Genomic DNA, 19,144 nt, shown 5'->3' with positions numbered 1-19,144 from the left:
AAAAGATATACTTAAATATCTGCAGGGGTGTACTCACTTTTGTGATACGCTGTTATAATTTGTTTATCCGATATGTTAAGTAGTAGAGCCTGGTTGCATATCAAAGCATTCCTCCAAACTGCCTTCATTTCCATTCAAAAAGAGCATCTCTCGGGGATATCCGTGCGGAATACACCCCTCCCCGAGCGCCCACGCTCCAGCGATGAGCCGATCGATCCGTGGGAGACGTCTCAGACACGGTCAGCGTGTGACTCGGTGACTCAGCCTGTAGGCGGCCTCTTCAGTCCTTCAAAAAGCCTCCGCCGGGCTGCGTGGAGGCAGGCAGACGGCCGGCCCATCCTCAAGTTTCACTGCTTGGACATTACGCACGCTCACAAGCTCACAGTTATCTCCAGCTTTGGATTATAAAGGCTCACTTTCATGCAGCGGATCGAGAAACCTTGCAATTGTGCTCCATATGAGGGAGAAAGTAAGTCTGCTTTTTATATTAATATGATTTAACTCATTCTGCATGTCTTTTCACTGTATATAATGCCATCTGTCTTAAACGAAGAGGGAATTTGATGTTTTTTTCTGAATTGTGTTCCAACTTGAACATTTGTTTTAACTTCTCATGTTGACAAAGGCAGATGAGCTTGTGGTAAGCCTGCAGTGAGACAATATTGACCTTCCGTATTATTTCCTATTGCATTTTAGTCACTCATAGTGCCAGGTTACTAGAGTGGGCATTATTTAGAGGTGTGCATCGGCACTGCCCTCACGATTCGATTCGATTCGATTCAGAGGGTCACGATTCGATTCGGCAATGCAACGCAATGCATTAAAGCCTGGGATGCATTAAAATTCTAAAGCAAAGCATATTTTCCGTGAATCACGAGACAACACAAGCGGTCAGACATTAAACAACTTTTTATTGGCTCTTGTGTCACTCCTGGTTGAAGTCAAATGAAAATACTTTCAGACATATATTAGGGTAGTCAAACGATTAAAATTTTTAATCGAGTTAATTACAGCTTGGAGGAATGCTTTGATATGCAACCAGGCTCTCCTACTTAACATATAGCATAAACAAATTATTACAGCGTATCACAAAAGTGAGTACACCCCTCGCATTTCTGCTGATATTTCATGGGACAACACTGACAAAATGACACTTTGACACAGTGAAAAGTAGTCTGTGTGCAGCTTATATAGTATAGTTAATTTATTTCCCCCTCAAAATAACTTAAAATATAGCCATTAATATCTAAACTAGGGCTGTCAAACGATTAAAATTTTTAATCGAGTTAATTACAGCTTAAAAATTAATTAATCGCAATTCAAATATCGATAAAATATGCCATATTTTTCTGTAAATTATTGTTGGAATGGAAAGATAAGACATAAGATGGATATATACATTAAACATACGGTACATAAGTACTGTATTTGTTTATTATAACAATAAATCAACAAGATGGCATTACCATTATTAACATTCTGTTAAAGCAATCCATTGATAGAAAGATTTGTAGTTCTTAAAAGATAAATGTTAGTACAAGTTATAGAAATTTTATATTGAAACCCGTCTTAATGTTTTCGTTTGAATAAAATTTGTAAAATTTTCAATAAAAAAATAGACTAGTAGCCCGCCTTTGTTGATGTCAATAATTACTTACACCATGCTCATGGGTGCTGAAGCCTATAAAATCAGTCACACCCAAGCACCAGCAGAGGGCAATAAAACTCCGAAAAACACAACAAGTACACATTTCACTTTGCTGTCATTTTAATCTGTTTGAGCGGGGCATTTGTGCGATAATTGCGTCAAATATTTTAACGTGATTAATTTTTAAAAATTAATTACCGCCCGTTAACGCGATAATTTTGACAGCCCTAATATATATATATATATTTTTTTTTTAATTAAAAAAAAAAACAGATCACAGAATTTAATTAGTGCTTTGAATGAGACCAGGGCTTTCTCTTTTTTTACACACAGTAGCAGCCTTTCACACAGTGCAACATCTGAACTACTGTGCAAAATCAGTAATAACAGTCATTGTATTTTAGTCACAACGAGCCATCAATAAAAATATTCAAGTAAATATTAAAGAAAACGACAAAGAAAATATTGTAGTGCAGCAGTATCTTTATCGCAATATCAATCCAGGGATCAATTCAGTTGCAAACACAACATCAACTAAATTGCAATGTAGAACAAAAGTAAAATGTAGGCCTAGCCCACTATGTATGTGCAATAAAGGTTAGATCGGGCCTAAAAAAATCCAGCCTGACCCGACACGGCCCGCTGGTATTGAAGCCCGACCCGGTCAATTAACTAGATTTGCAGGCCCAGCCCGAAAAACCCGATTTTTTTTTTTTTTTTTTTTGGAGTGACGCGGGGAAAAAAACGCAGCAGAAGCAATTTATTTTCATTTCTTCGAGTTGGCAGAAAAAAACGCAAGTTTTCTTAATGTTTAAATAGTCTACATATTTTTATGATCATTATAAAAGCATTTACAAAACCAAATAACGCCGGGAAAGTTTAATATTAAAAAAAAAAAAAAAAAATGCGGTTTTGCAGACACACAGAGGAGAAGATTCAAAAGGAACACATTTCTGTTGCCTTTGTGTGCATAAATAAACGTGTCCTTCATAACGAATTCTCAGTTGGCAGAAAAAAAACACAAGTTTTCTTAATGTTTAAATAGTCGACATATTTTTATGATCCCTATAAAAGCATTTACACATCGAAATAACGCTGGGAAAGTTTAATATAAAAAAAAAAACATGTGGGACACGGCGTTCATGTGCATGCACAAGCAAAGGCACAATACAGAGAGCCTGCTCTCGGTTTATGAATCGTCCATGCCCCGCATCGGGATGCATCGCCGCATCGATTATTGTTGACACCACTAGCATTATTAGTTAATATTAGCAGCTTTTCTTGCAGATCTTTAAGGCACCTTGTGTCCTCTTGAGTCTTTTCACAAGTTTGAATGTGTGCTGTGGAAAATTTGGAACCCTGATAACTGATGATGTGAGCAAGCTGTCGCTACTGGTGAGCATTTTCCCACATGCACTCTTGTTTTGTTCCATGAGATCAACTCATTCAATTGTCATCTCCCCTTTCTAGAAGCACAACATCCCTTCCGATTATGAGATTCCTGTTCATTACATTCCCAGAGAAGTGGTAAGAATGCAAAAAATAATTCATAAAATTTATAGATCAGGGGTCGGGAACCTTTTTGTTTGAGAGAGCAATGAACACCACATATTTTTAAAAGTAATTCTGTGAGAGCCATACATTTAAAACTAAAAATACAAGTAATATGTGCATTTTATATGATTTCAACACTTTTAATGTACAATAACTCTCTGAATTCTTTTTAATAACTTATATAAATAATAATTTAATTAATAAATAATAATTAAATAATTAGGGCTGTCGAACGATTAAAATTTTTAATCGAGTTAATTACAGCTTAAAAACTAATTAATCGTAATTAATCGCAATTAATCGCAATTCAAACCATCTATAAAATATGCCATAATTTTCTGTAAATTATTGTTGAAATGGAAAGATAAGACACAAGATGGATATATATATTCAACATGCGGTACATAAGGACTTTATTTGTTTATTAGAACAATAAATCAACAAGATGGCATTAACATTATTAACATTCTGTTAAAGCGATCCATGGATAGAAAGACTTGTAGTTCTTAAAAGATAAATGTTAGTACAAGTTATAGAAATTTTATATTAAAACCCCTCTGAATGTTTTCATTTTAATAAAATTTGTAAATTTTTCAATCAAAAAATAAACTAGTAGCCCGCCATTGTTGATGTCAATAATTACTTACACAATGCTCATGGGTGCTTAAGCCTATCAAATCAGTCGCACCCAAGCGCCAGCAGAGGGCGGCAAAACTCCACAAAACACAATTAACAAGTGGGCATTTCACTGTTCTGTCATTTAAATCTGTCTAAGCGGGGCATGTGCGTTAATTGCGCCAAATATTTTAACGTGATTAATTTAAAAAATAATTACCGCCCGTTAACGCGATAGTTTTGACAGCACTAATTTTAACGTGATACATTTTTTTAAAAAATAATTACCGCCATTATCGGGATAAATTTGATAACACTACCTTAAGCCTAAAATAAAGACTCTAGATGCATGTAACATATTATGTTTGTAACGTTAACTACAATTAGAAAACGATTTAATTTAAAATATATATATATATATTAAAAAAAGGCATGGCCGATAATTTTTTGCCGATTCCGATACTTTGAAAATGACGTGATTGGACGGGACATCATCAGGCTTTTGCGTTCTCCACTGCCGCACCTGTCCCGAATGTGGCCTGATCACTGGCTTGCCAAAGGAAAAAATGTGAGCGCCCCTTACTGGTTGCTCTTTTTAACGCTCCCCGTGTGGCCCTTACGCCTTCCAAGTTTTCCCCGAGGTCCTAGCGCCCTTCCCATTGCATAACAAACTTTTTTTTTTTTTAAATAATTGGAGATTTGTCTGCGAACCAGATGCAGCCGTCAAAAGAGCCATATCTGGCTCGCGAGCCATAAGTTCCCGACCCCTGTTATAGATGAATAATAGCTGTTATTATTATTGTTCATCGATGTTTTTGAACTAGGCAGGTGCCTGCTGGGTGGTGTTAAACATTTACCCATTGGAGCAAAGTCTTCGCAACCTGGCCAACATGTTTGGAACTGTATCCTCCAACAAGGAAAACATCCTGGTCTTTATCTCCATGCTGAAGACCTTGCGCTTCACATTTGACCACCAGGATCTGGTAAGTCGCCTCCGCCGTTCTCACTTCAGACTTCACAAACTGGAAATCAAGTCGTGGTTTTCACGCAGGAAACGGCAATGCAAGACTTCCAGTGTCACTACCTGCAGGAGAGTTTGAAAAACGAGCAGTATTTCGACTATATTGAGGAAATCCTTCACGTTGCGAGTCGTGGTGTGTCCAACTTCTCCTGCGAGCCGCCGCCATGCCCCAACATGACGAATACACTGGGTAAACACATATTTGAAGCAAATGATTCCAAAGAATTGCCCTTGAATGGAGGCAACATTTCTCTTGTAGTACAAACCCTAACAAAAAGTATTGAATCACCAGTCTCGGACGAGCACTCATTCAGACATTTTATCATGAGAACAAACTCAGATGAAAAGCTTGAAAAAATAATGAATTACCCTAATTTTCGGACTATAAGCCGCTACTTTTTTCCCTCATTTTGAATCCTGCGGCTTATAGTCCAGTGCTGCTTATTTGATGATTTATTTGGGTTAAAAGGTAAAACTTTATTTGACAGCGGCATCATAAGACTGTCATAAGAACGTCATAATTATGACATGACACTATCATGGGCATTACTGAATGCTTATGACAGATGTCAATATGTGTCATGTGGCATATTATGTCACTAACTCCATTTATGTCCAGCTCAGATCTTTTACGTCCATTCAAAAGTGAGATCATTTGCTGGATGACACTAACCAACATCTATTATAAGCATTCAATAATGCTTATGACAGTGTCATGCAATAATTATGACAGTATTATGGCACCACTATCCAAGAAAATGTTACCAAATACAATAGCTAGCAATTAATGAAACAACCGGAACAGTAACTGAAGAAATAATTAGCACAGAACATGAATTTTGATTGTTATTTACATCAGTAGTGCCGCAATGCATGCTAGGAGGAATGTTGGATGACAGCAGTGTTGACAGCAGGTGGCAGCAGAGGTTGACTGTCTCCCCCAAGGGAGTAGTGATGGCCATATGAAGATTTTTGAAACAATAAGGTTTTGCAGCCAATTGTTTCAAAGCTTCATGGTGGTTCATTTGGTTTCATGACAGTCTTATAATACCTTTGTCAAATGAAGTGTTACCAGTTAATATCTTTTGGTGTAAATATCCCATAATACAATGAGGACAACTGCGGCTTATAGTCCAGTGCGGCTTATCTATGAACAAATGCTGTTTTCATGCCAAATTTGGTGGATGGCAGCTTATAGTCAGGTGCGCCTTATAGTCCAGAAATTATGGTAGTTCAAAAGCGCAACTCTTTAGCATTCAGAAACACTAAAAGAAAAGAATTTTAAAAATTGTGGTGGTCTGTAAATGTTACTTCTATAGAGCAAGTGCAGGGACATATATATGGAATCAATGCATTCTGAGGAAAAAAATATGGAATCATTAGAAACAAACAAAGAAATAACAATCAAAACACATCTCTAGCATAGGTGGGGTTTGACTTTTGGGGCTGAGGGGGCACAACATGTTGATGAACCCGAAACGCAGTGTCAACAATAAAATTAACTTACAAGAATATTTAAAGTAAAAAGTTGACAATTAACGTTTTTTGTTTCCCATCATTCTTGAAAGGAATTCTAAATCAGGCTGCTTTGGCAATACTTTTTGTCAAGAATAGATTGTTTTCTTAATGTTTAAATAGTCTACATATTTTTATGATCATTATAAAAACATTTACACAACGAAATAACGCTGGGAAAGTTTAATATAAAAAAAAAAAACTTGTTTTTTGCAGACACACAGAGAAGATTCAAAAGGATTGTGTTGCCTTTGTGTGCATAAATAAAAGTGTCTTTCGTAACGAATTCTCAGTTGGCAGAAAAAAAAAACAAGTTTTCTTAATGTTTAAATAGTCTACATATTTTTATGATCATTATAAAAGCCTTTACACAACCAAATAACGGTTTTATATATATAAAATAAGGTTTAATATTAAAAAAAAAAAAAAAACATGCGGTTTTGCAGACACACAGAGGAGAGGATTCAAAAGGATCACATTTGTGTTGCCTTTGTGTGCGTAAATAAGTGTCTTTCATAACGAATTCTCAGTTGGCAGAAAAAAAAACGTTTTTTGTTTCCCATCATTCTTGAAGGGAATTCTAAATCAGACTGCTTAGGCAATACTTTTTGCCAAGAATAGATTGTCATTCATTGAATATGGTACCCGCGCTGGTGTCGTGCCAATGTAGTTACCCCAGTCAAAAATTTTATCCGCTGGGCGGAGCCATATGGAGGTAGATTTGGGTCTTTATTATTCACTCAAAAAAAAGTCGCTTCAATAAAAAAAAAAAATGTGTTTGAATGCAAAAATACATTTGAAACTCAAAAAATGCACGTGAAAGCTATTTTTCTTTTAATTTTTTTTTTTTTTTTCGAGTCAAGTTTTTTTTTAATTGAAGCAACTTTTTTGATTGAAGTAATGTTGATTTGTGTTTGGGCCACATTCGGCTAGGACGTTTTTGTCTTTATTATTCAATCAAAAAATAAGTTGCTTCAAGAAATATATATTTTCAAAAAGAAAAATCACTTCAATCAAAAAATGAAGCATTTCAATCATATACAACGTTTTTTGGATGCGAAAAAATATTTGAGATGGAAAAATTGGCATATGAACACTTCATTTTTCATTGAAAAGTTTTCTTTGACTGAAGCAATCCTTTTGGGTTTGGGCCATATTATGGGTAGGACATTTGTGTCTAAATCATTCATTCCCCAAAAAAGTTGCTTCAATCAAAAAAAAATATATACATTTTCAGTCAAAGAAAAAAGTCATTAGAAAAATAAACTTGCCCTGCCCTAATTTCCTTTTTTTTTTTTTTTTTTTTTTTTTTTTTTTTTAATTATATGCAAAGTAAATGACCGTCTAAGGTGCTAGTCACATGATATGTTAGAAAAAAAAATTTGAACCATTATAAAAAAAATAATTTTTTTTGTTCATTTCATTCATTTTTGTTGCAGTTGTATTGCTTTACAACTTTTATATATTATAGGAAAGTCAATTTCATGCGATGACACTTTTCGGCCACCAGAGGGGGGGCCTTGACCCCTGACCCCCCCCCCCCCCCCCCATTAAAATCCGCTTATGATCTCTAGTATTAACTAGTATTTAGTAAATCTCACTGGAACGGCACCAAACAAAAGTTCCAGCATCATCACCTTGTCCAATACAGATTTTTGACTCTTGACACCTTCTCCAATGCTGTTTCTTGACTCTTGACAAGTCCATGCTTCAGAGACTACAAGCTGCCATAAAAGCCAGAAGTGGTGCTACTAGTGGTTATTTCTTTGTTTGTTTAGCAAGTGCAGGGAAATATATATATGGAATCACTGCATTCCATACAAAGAAATAACAATCAAAACACATTTCTAGTATTCAGTAGCACCACCTCTGGCTTTTATGACAGCTTGCAGTCTCTGAGGCATGGACTTGATGAGTATTCTTCATCAATTTGGTGCCAAATCTCTTTGATTGCAGTTGCCAGATCATCATCGCAGGTCGGAGCCTTGCTGTGGACCATTTTTTTAAATTTTCACCACAGGTTTTCAATAGGGTTGAGATCTGGGCTATTTGCAGGCCATGCCATTGACCGGATGAGTCTTTCTCCAAGGAATGCTTTAACAGTTTTTGTGGCATGATGCATTGTCATCTTGGAAAATGACAAACATATTTTCCATTGAAGGGATAAGAAAGCCATCTAAAATTTCAATGTAAACTTGTGCATTTATTGAAGATTTAACCACACTGAGGGAATTTTGATGTTTTCTTCAGGCTTTGTAGATCTCTTTGTAAATCTCACTGGAACAGCCCCAAACAAAAGTTCCAGCATCATCACCTTGTCCAATGCAGATTATTGACTCATCACTGAAAATAACCTTCATCCAGTCATTCACAGTCCATGATTGCCTCTCCTTAGCCCATTGCAGTCTTGTTCTTTTCTGTTTCAGTGTCAATGACGGTTTCCTTTTAGCTTTCCTGTGTGAAAATCCCATTTCCTTTAGGCGATTTTGCACAGTTCTGTCACATACCTTGACTCCAGCTTCCTCCCATTTCTTTGTCATTTGTCTTATTGTGCATCTTCTGTTTTCAAGAAATATGGCCTTTAGTTGTTTGTCATGACGTTTGGATGTCTACCAGTACGCTTAACTTTAACAACACTGCCATGCTGCTTGTACTTAGTTTAGATTTTTGATACAGTTGTCCTCCCATTTCTTCTTCCAGCATCATCACCTTGTCCAATGCAGATTCCTGACAATTGACAATTTGTCCAATGCAGATTATTGACTCTTGACATGGTGATGATGCTGGAACTTTGGTTAAGTGCTGTTCCAGTGAGATTTACAAAGATGACTGCCTGAAGAAGACATCAAAATTCCCTCAGTCCTTGATGATATGGGGCTGCATGTCAGGCAAAGGCACTAGGGAGATGGCTGTGTTTAAATCTTCAATAAATACACAAGTTTACGTTTAAATTTAAGACAGCTTTCATATCCCTTCAATTGAAAATATGTTTGTCATTTTCCGAGATGACAATGCATCATGCCACAGAGCTAAAACTGTGGATTCACAAGAATCATGGCTCCAAGAAGAGAGACGTCTCTTGAGACCAAGGAGAGGATTATGAAACTTCTTGAAGAAGGTAACGCTAAACGTATGGTTGCCAAAGATGTGGGCTGTTCACAGTCAACAGTATAAAAAATCTAGACCAAGTAAAGTACAAACAGCATGGCAAGGTTGTTAAAGTTAAGCGTACATCCAGACATCATGACAAACAACTAAAGGCCATATTTCTTGAAAACAAAAGATGCACAATAAGACAAATGATGAAGAAATGGGAGGAAGCCGGAGTCAAGGTATGTGGCAGAACGGTGCAAAATCGCGGAAAGGAAATGATTTTCATTCAGGAAAGCTAAAAGGAAACCATCATTGACACTTAAACCGAAAAGAACAAGACTGCAATGGGCAATCATGGACTGTGAATGACAGGATGAAGGTATTTTCAGTAATGAGTCAAGAATCTGCATTGGACAAGGCGATGATGCTGGAACTTTTGTTTGGTGCCGTTGCAGTGAGATTTACAAAGATGACTGCCTGAAGAAAACATCAATATTCCCTCAGTCCTTGATGATATGGGGCTGCATGTCAGGCAAAGGCACCGGGGAGATGGCTGTGTTTAAATCTTCAATAAATGCACAAGTTGACGTTGAAATTTTAGACAGCTTTCTTATCCCTTCAATTGAAAATATCTGTCATTTTCTAAGATGACAATGCATCATGCCACAGAGCTAAAACTGTTAAACCATTCCTTGGAGAATGACTGGATGAGTCAATGCCATGGCTAGCAAATAGCCCAGATCTCAACCCTATTGAAAACCCGCGGTGGAAATTGAAAAAAAATGGTCCACGGGAAGGCTCCGACCTGCAAGGATGATCTGGCAACTGCAATCAAAGAGAGTTGGCGCCAAATTGATGAAGAATACTCATCAAGTCCATGCCTCAGAGACTGCAAGCTGTCATAAAACCCAAAGGTGGTGCTACTAGGTACTATCGATGTGTTTTGATTGTTATGTCTTTGTTTGTTTCTAATGATTCCATATATTTTTTTCTCAGAATGGAGGGATTCCATTTTTTATTTCCCTGCTATTTACTGACCACCACAATGTTTTTTATTCATTTCTGTTTGTTTCTGAATGCTAAAGATTTGCACTTTTGAACTAATTCATTATTTTTCAAGCTTTTTATCTGAGTTTGTTCTACATGATCAAATGTCTGAGTGAGAACTCGTCCAAGTTTTTGTAGTATGACTAATAATCAATACATGTTCCAACTAGTTCAATGTATAAATATCAAGGGAATTGGACAGTCCATGATCAGATTTCTCAGTGGGTATACTTGTACTTCTTTCAGGGGGTCACAAGGAGGGTCGCGATTACAGATGGTGGAAAAGAACGCCGTTGTTTCTGGTCTTCATTCCTGTGACCGCTTGTATCTTTCTCATTATTTGGCGGGTGAGTGCATAAAATTCATCATGTGAATTTACTGCATTTGTCCATATGACCACCGTGTAACTGCGCCACCGTAAAAGATGATTTCAGACCATTTATACAGCCGACTTCCTATGTGTATTAGAAAAAACAATATAATGACATTGTAAACACTGTTAAAATTGTTTGAACTCGTTTTGAATTGTGGCGTCATCGACACGCCTTCATTCTGGAGAATTCGGTGCTTCAGCCTTGTTTTTTGCCTGAAGCTGTTTTACAGTTTGACTATGGAGAGGTTGACTCTGACTGTATTTTCCCTGTAGGCTACGGAATTTACAGTGCAAAAAAATGCATAATATGCAAGGGCGCTGGAAGTCTCTCAAAGCAGGGGGTGCTGAGAATCTTTTTTAGTTTTTCCCCATCCAAAAACGGGCGTTTCGGTCCAAATTTGTCATGCTTGCGCGTTTTTTTCCATACAAGATGTGCAGAACGGCAGTACAAACTCATACCTTAGACTTCGTAATGATATTGACTGGACACTGGGCCGATTAGTAGGAGGTCCTGCATTGTGGGCGAGGCCGTCAAAGCTGAACGAGTGGAATCACAGTTAAAGAGCTTTTTTTCATTTGAAAAGTATTGTGAATTAGAGTGAAAGTCCCTTTATTAAAAAAAAAAAAAAAACGAGGGTCCACGTCAGGGGACACTGACATAAAAAAAAATCTGTGAAATAAAATTCGGGTCATGTAGTCTAGTATGCCTCAGGTGTAGATCGGTCCTTGGATATCTGTTTTTTTTTTCATTATTTTTTTTCCTAAATCACTTTTATATTACAATACTTTAGCATAGCCGTCATAATATATTGACGGGACGCAGGGCCGATTAATAGGGGGCCTATCTCTGTCAAAGCAGACCGAGTGAAAACACAAAGAGCTTTTTTTGTCGAAAATTCTTCTGAATAATTGCTTAAATACCCAAATTCTTTCTAGATATGGACGTAAAACAGTCTCGATTCTTGGTTAAAAGCAAAAAATCCGTGCAGTTAGCGTTTATTTTACGTAAATATGTCGAAGTACAATGCTAGTCTGTCAGTGAATGTAGCTAGCAGCCGCCTGATGTAAACGTAGATTTTCCGGTGAAAATTCTTGTGAATAAATGCTTAAATCCCCGAATTCTTCATAGATATGGACGTAAAACAGTCTCGATTCTTGGTTAAAAGCAAAAAAAAAAAAACGTATAATTAGCATTTATATATGACATAAATATGTCAAAGTACGATGCTAGTCTGTCAGGCAATGTGGCGGCCGCCTTATGTAAACAGAGCTTTTCCGGTGAAAATTCTTGTGAATAAATGCTTAGATATGGATGTAAAACAGTTTCAGTTCTTGGTTAAAAGCATACCAAAAAAAACCGTGCAGTTTGCATTTATTTTACGTAAATATGTCGAAATACGATGCTAGTCTGTCAGTCAATGTAGCGGCAGTCATATGTAAACAGAGCTTTTCCTGTGAAAATTATTATGAATCAATGCTTAAATCCCTGAATTCTGTATACCTATGAACGTAAGACAGTCTTGATTCTTGGTTAAAAGCAAAAAAAAACGTGCAGTTAGCATTTATTTTACGTAAATATGTCAAAGTAAATGCTAGCCTATCAGTCAGTGTGGCGCTGCCATACGTAAACAGAGCTTTTCCGGTGAAAACTTGTGAATAAATGCTTAAATCCCTCAATTCTTTGTAGATATGCGAACATTAAACGAGCAACAATGTTTTTTTTAGACAGCAGTGGCTTCCTCTGTGGAGTCCTTCCATGAACACCATTCTTGGCCATTGTTTTACATATAGTTGATGTGTGCACATAGATATTGGACTGTGCCAGTGATTTCTGTAAGTCTTTAGCAGACACTCTAAGGTTCTTTTTTTTTAGCTCTCTGAGTATTCTGCGCTGAACTCCTGGCATCATCTTTGGTGGACGGCCACTCCTCGGGACAGAAACAACAGTGCCAAACTCTCGCCATTTGTAGACAGCTTCTCTGACTGTCGATTGTTGAGCATCCAGAGTTTTAGAAATGGTTTCGTATACTTTCCAAGCTTTATACAAATCAACAATCCTTGATCGCAGATCTTCAGACAGCTCTTTTGACCAAGCCATGATGCACATCATCTGTTTCTCATCAAGATAATTCTTACCTGGTGTGTGTTTTATAGTGGGCAGGGCAGCTTTAAACCACTCATCAGTGATTGGGCACACATCTGACTTATGAATGAATGAATGAAATATTTATTGTCATCATCATCGGTATCATTGACAATCATTGACAATTACAAATGTGATATGATTTGCCCGAAGGAAGGAATCGAAGGAGAAGACAAAGGCAGACGGGAGGAAGCATATGCTTATCAGTTTCCCGTCCCCCAATACAGCTAAAGACGCACAATCAGACATGGTACAGTTACATACATCATATGGCCACAAACTGTACAATAACACTATCAATAATCTGGATTTACAATAACTAAGCGTCCAGTCAAGCAGCTCGATTGCGATTGTTGACACAGCAGTCTCTTGCACAAGATTAGCGGTCTGAATTTCAGGGCGTACAAGGTTATGGCTTTGTCATGTCCCTGACATTCTAGCATCTATTTGCTGTGGGAACATTTTGTTGTGGCTATGTGTGTGGCAAAAGTGATTATGTGTTATCACAGCTGGTAAGAGTAGCGACTCAAAATGCTTTTCTTATAAGTCTCTTTCAAGGGTACATTCCGAAGGTGTAAATGGTGGCAACAATTGGCGCACACAAAGATCACTGTAACAGTTTATCAGACATGAATGTATGAGGAAAATCAAACAACATGTTGTACATATTTTATTATAAGATTATTGTCTCCACAACAAAAGACATGCTTATTATTCGTTTTAAACAGTATCTTTTCCATATACTCAGTAAGCTGGACATTTGAATCAGGAGCTCGGTAAACACAGCAGATAATTATGTTTTTACAATTGGGGATAAGGAGCTCAATTGTAATACATTCCAGGAGATTGTCAATCATAATTGCAACACCCCCTCCCCCCTTAGATGCCCGATTCATTTGTGCCATGTTATATCTATGCAAATTAAAGTCAGAGCCTTTGTTATCTTTAGTAGATAATCCTTAATGTGTTAAAAATTCTTGTAGAGACTCCTGCTGTTGATAAATTTCAGCTTACCGTCCACATTCACGGAGTTGTTATACTGGTCCGCTGTGTAGTATTTTCAGTTATCCAGCTATTGTAGAAGTTGTGGTCCAGATCAAGCTACTCACTTAAACTGCTTGGTCAAAATTGGTTTCAAATGCTCTTCAAGTCTGCTTAGGCAGAGGGTTCAATTACTTATTTTTCCCCCTTCTGTCATTGTTTGAATACTATCCTCATTAAAATATGAAAACTAGAGATGTCCCGATCGATATGCCGATCGATTGGGTCCAATCACGTCATTTTCAAAGTATCGGAATCGGCAAAAAAATATCGGACATGCCTTTTTTTAATATATATATATTTTTAAATTAAATCGTTTTCTAATTGTATTTAACGTTACAGACATAATGTGTTTCACTCTTCCAGAGTCTTTAGTTTAAGCTTCAGGTAGGGTTATCAAATTTATCGCGTTAACGGCGAGAATTAATATTGTTTACATTTATCCACCTTACAATATTTAACGCAAATAACACATGCGCTGCACGACCCACTCACGCATTGTCGCGTTCAATCTATAACGGCGCCGTTTTACCTACTGTATATAGAGAGCTAAAAGGCAGCATAAAATGAGTAGAGTGAATTTTGACAGTCTTTGGAGCCTTTTTTTAAATGGCTAAAGCCTTACAATCCCTCTCTCAACAATTAGAAATATCGTGGGAAGCAATGTGGGGAAGAAAGGTAGTAGTTGATCTTTTTCTTAACACCCTATGTTAATTCCCAACGCAGAGATCAATTGGTGCCACTACGCACAGTCATGGTTGCACTTCCCATCATGCATTTGGGCAGAACAGTTAAATGGCTACAGTATCATTTACTGAAATCTCAACAAATACACTAGATGGCAATATTTAGTCACAATATACAAAGACACATTTATCCTTTAAGAATTACAAGTCTTTCTATCCGTGGATCCCTCTCACAGAAATAATGTTAATAATGTAAATGCCATCTTGAGGATTTATTGTCATAATAAACAAATACAGTACTGTATGTTGAATGTATATATTCGTCTGAGTTTTATTCATTTTTTTCTTAATGCATTGCCAAAATGTATATGATCGGGAAAAATTATCGGGAATGATTGGAATTGAATCGGGAGCAACAACAACAAAAAAGCAATCGGATCAGGAAATATCGGGATCGGCAGATACTCAAACTTAAACGATCGGGAGCAAAAAACATGATCGGAACAACCCTAATGAAAACCAATAAATGTTTGGATGGTTTTAGCTAAAGCAGACACATTTTTTTCATCTGTGTGATTTTGACAAAGATCAGCTCACATTTGATGGTGATTTTAGGCAGAAATGTGAGAAATTCCAAAAGGTTCAGATACTTTTTCATACCTTATTGTTTCAATGATTTTATTTATTTATTTATTTTTCACAAAAATGATCTACCAAACCCCCCCCCCACACACACACACACACACACACACACACACATACCCTTAGCACCCCACTTCCCGCGCCACTGATGATATATCATCATATTAAACAAAATTTGATGTACAGTACAACTGCATTTCAGGACAATATTGTTGATTTTTAATGGTATTTTTTCAGTGGTTATGCTTAAAAATAAATACATAATAAAATAATTTCTCAAGTAGACAACCATATAACCAAAAAAAAAAAAAAAAGCCATTACATGGAAACTCCAAGGGCCCCTCCTATGTATATAATGCTAATGATAATGTACTCTTGCACTTCCTGAACAGAAATTCCTGTTAACAAGAGCTCATTAAATATTGACCAGCGCTTTGAGCCTCCCCTATTAGCTCACCTAACGATGTCCACTAGGTAATTAACCCTTCGCCATTTTTCTTCTTAGGTCAAATCAAGCAGACGTTTACCAGCGCGCCCCGCTGAGGATATCGAAATGGCACCTCGCGACGGTGTTTCGAGCGTATCTGTCTCCATCCCGCTTCAAACGGTCGCTCACGCCGCCGTCGACGAGCATGAAAGAGGATGAAGAATAAAGACAAGGAGGAGAAACTCACTCTGCTGAGATGTGGACTTCAGGAATTGAGAAGCACCACTTAAACGTTACAGTTTCCATTTCCCCTATTAAGGAGATGTTAATGTTACTGCAACACTGTGGGAAAGCAACCAGGAAACTTGCTTATGTTCCAAACCTCCTGACTTGAAGCACCATGTAAAAACTGAGGATGGAGCGTTTTGTGCGGATAGCCAAATCAACAAAGGTTTACGGTGGAAAAAATGTGATGTCGCTGGACTTGGGAGCATTGGAAATGGACCTATAAATATTAAATCAGGTGTCCTGTAGACAGAAAACATCTACCTATTCTTCAGACTTCAAATTTAAGTAACTACAGTACTCAATGTAATCTACAAGTGTGCATCATTTCAGACATTGGTACATCATCACACTTGTCCTTGTGTTTCCTTATGCATCTTCGCATCGAAAGTCACGTGTCGAGCCTCCTGTGCACTTGTTGTTGACGTTGTGATGATCGGTCACAGATGGCCAAGCCGCCGGTCGCGAACAACAAAGCGTTTGCGGTTCAACAAGGGTCCCGCTTTGTGTATCAAAGCTCCACGCAGATGGCAAAGATAGCCGCAGCCAGACTGTCTGTGAATCCATCTATTGTGTCGTGATCTTTCGCCGCTTCTTCTTCCTCGTCCCAGTGAAGACCACCGGACTTTCTAATGCCTCATTCACTGAGTCAAGCCGTTTCGGTCATGAGAACATGACTGTGTGGAGAGAGGATGCGTCACACATATAAGACAGAAGCGTGGAGGAGATACAGGCGGATGAGCTCAGAGAGGAGCATGAGAGGGACGCTTGTTCTCGGCTCACAAAAGACGTGGCCGTAGGCTGGAGGAAATGCCACTTACCAACACGACTGATGTCGGCAGAGCGAGATGAATCAACGCGCCAGGAATCTCTGCCGACCGCACGCGACTGTGGACGATGATGAATATTCCAATAACAGTTTTTCAGTATTCCAATCACTGCTCTCCAAGGAACCACTTCATTCAAATATAAACAGTTGCAAATAGCAAAAAAAAGACCAGTTACGACTCCAGTTGGGCTTTTGGGTGGGAACTGAAAATGCACCAGCAGGGCCGAAAACCAAAAGTGGTTTTTGCCATGTGGTAAAATATTTTTGCCATGTGGCATTGTTTTTTGCCATTTGGCAAACAGTTTTGGCCATGTGGCAAAAAATTTTTGCAATGTGTTAAAGTTGGCAAACATTTTGGCCATGTGGTAAAATATTTTTGCCATGTAGGAATTTTTTTTTGCCATGTGCCATTTTGTTGCCATGTGGCAATTTTTTTTTCCCATATGGCATTCTTTTTGCCATGTGATGAATTTTTTTTGTCCATGTGGCATTGTTTTACCATGTGTCAAAATTGTTTTTCCGTGTGGCAATTTTTTTTTTGCCATATGGCTTTTTTTTTTTTTTTTTTTGCCATGTGGCAAAAATGTTTTCCCATGTGGCATTTTTTTTTGCCATGTGGCATTTTTTTTTTGCCATGTGGCAAAAGAAATTTCCCATGTGGCATTTTTTTGCCATGTGGCATTTTTTTGCCATGTAGCAAAAAATTTTTGCCATGTGGCATTTTTTTTGCCAAGTGGCAAAAATGTTTTGCCATGTGGCATTTTTTTTGCCGTGTGGCAAAAATGTTTTCCTATGTGGCAAACATTTTTTGCCATGTAGCATTTTTTTTACCATGTGTTATTTTTTTTTCCATGTGGCAAAAATGTTTTCCCATGCGGCATTTTTTTTTCCATGTGGCATTTTTTTGCCATGTGGCAAAAATGTTTTGCCATGTGGCATTTTTTTTGCCATGTGGAAAAAAAAATTCCGTGTGCCAAAGATGTTTTGCCCCATGGCATTTTTTTTTTTCCATGTGGCAAAAATGTTTTTCCATGTGGCAATTTTTTTTGCCATGTGGCATTTTTTTTGCCATGTGCCGAATATGTTTTCACATGTGGCATTTTTTTTGCCGTATCGAATTTTTTTTGCCATGTGGCAAAAAAATTTTTGCCATGTGACGAAATGTTTTTGTCCATGTGGCATTGTTTTACCATGTGCCAAATTTTTTTTTCCGTGTGGCAATTTTTTTTTTTTGCCATATGGAATTTTTTTTTTGCCATGTGGCAAAAATGTTTTCCCATGTGGCATTTTTTCTGCCATGTGGCATTTTTTTTGCCATGTGGCATTTTCTTTTGCCATGTGGCAAAAATGTTTTGCCATGTGGCATTTTCCTTTGCCATGCCCAAAAAATTTTTTTTTTTGCCATGTGGCATTTTTTATGCCACATGGCATTTTTTTTTTTTTTTTTTTTGCCATATGAAAAAAAAATGCCACATGGCAAAACATTTTTGTCACATGGCAAATTCCACTTTTGGTTCTCGCAGTCTCTGAAATGCACTTCACCGTTTTAACAGTGAACTTCATATGGCCTCATCCATACTTTTCAATGCACCAATTGTTTACTATTTTGGCTTGATTATGAAACTTGACCACAAAAGCAATCATCCGTAATGTTTCGTGAGCAGTGTACATTCCAAAATGTGTGTTCCTTGGAATGAGCTATGACGAGAGTTAGATGTTTATTCAACATTCTAAGTATGAGTCAAAATGCTGTAAGCACATTTATTCACCTGACATGTTTTTGTCTGAAGGCTTACATTTTTATAATGTTTTTGCCGATTCGACCTGCTGTCCAGATACAAATAGATACAATTTAACAAGTGTAAATTTATTATTGTGTTCTGGCCAACTCTTTTTGGATACAAAATACCATCTCTGCAACTTGTTTAAAACAACTATGCTTAGTTTTTTTGCAACAATGTGAAAAGAAAACTTTACAGTATTATAATATTATTAAAGTGTCATTTTAAAATGTCAGGACTGTATCCTTATCCTGTATTTATTTGGAAATTTCAACTTACATAAAATGCTTACTGAATACATTACTGAATGAGTTATTGAATGAATGAATATACATTAGTTAGTTCATTCACACATCATAATGCAGTTCATATTCATATTCATATGCAAGCAGTTCATATGATAAGATGCATGAAAAGGACACTCCAAAGAAGCTATTGAAAGCT

General features: G+C 37.2%; 1 protein-coding gene across 1 annotated transcript; it reads left to right on the top strand.

Annotated features, from left to right (window-relative positions):
* Positions 1-329: 329 nt before the first annotated feature.
* LOC130927751 (kit ligand-like) lies at positions 330-18,331 on the top strand. The gene is made up of 7 exons (XM_057853745.1): positions 330-469; positions 2,936-3,043; positions 3,119-3,175; positions 4,642-4,800; positions 4,869-5,028; positions 10,740-10,840; positions 15,884-18,331. The coding sequence occupies exons 1-7, from the start codon at positions 458-460 to the stop codon at positions 16,022-16,024; spliced, it is 738 nt and encodes a 245-aa protein (XP_057709728.1). The 5' UTR covers positions 330-457; the 3' UTR covers positions 16,025-18,331.
* Positions 18,332-19,144: the final 813 nt, after the last annotated feature.

The sequence above is a fragment of the Corythoichthys intestinalis genome, chromosome 13 (assembly GCF_030265065.1).
Source record: "Corythoichthys intestinalis isolate RoL2023-P3 chromosome 13, ASM3026506v1, whole genome shotgun sequence".
NCBI classification, from domain to species: domain Eukaryota; kingdom Metazoa; phylum Chordata; class Actinopteri; order Syngnathiformes; family Syngnathidae; genus Corythoichthys; species Corythoichthys intestinalis.
The sequence above is the reverse complement of the archived record's forward strand: the minus strand, read 5'-3'. Positions and strand labels throughout refer to the sequence as shown.

Bases quoted from the DNA above. Each gene is read 5' to 3' on its own strand.
- LOC130927751 (XM_057853745.1), top strand. The intron at 3,044-3,118 runs GTGAGCATTTTC...TCCCCTTTCTAG, and splicing joins TGAGCAAGCTGTCGCTACTG to AAGCACAACATCCCTTCCGA. The intron at 10,841-15,883 runs GTGAGTGCATAA...TTTTCTTCTTAG, and splicing joins TCTTTCTCATTATTTGGCGG to GTCAAATCAAGCAGACGTTT.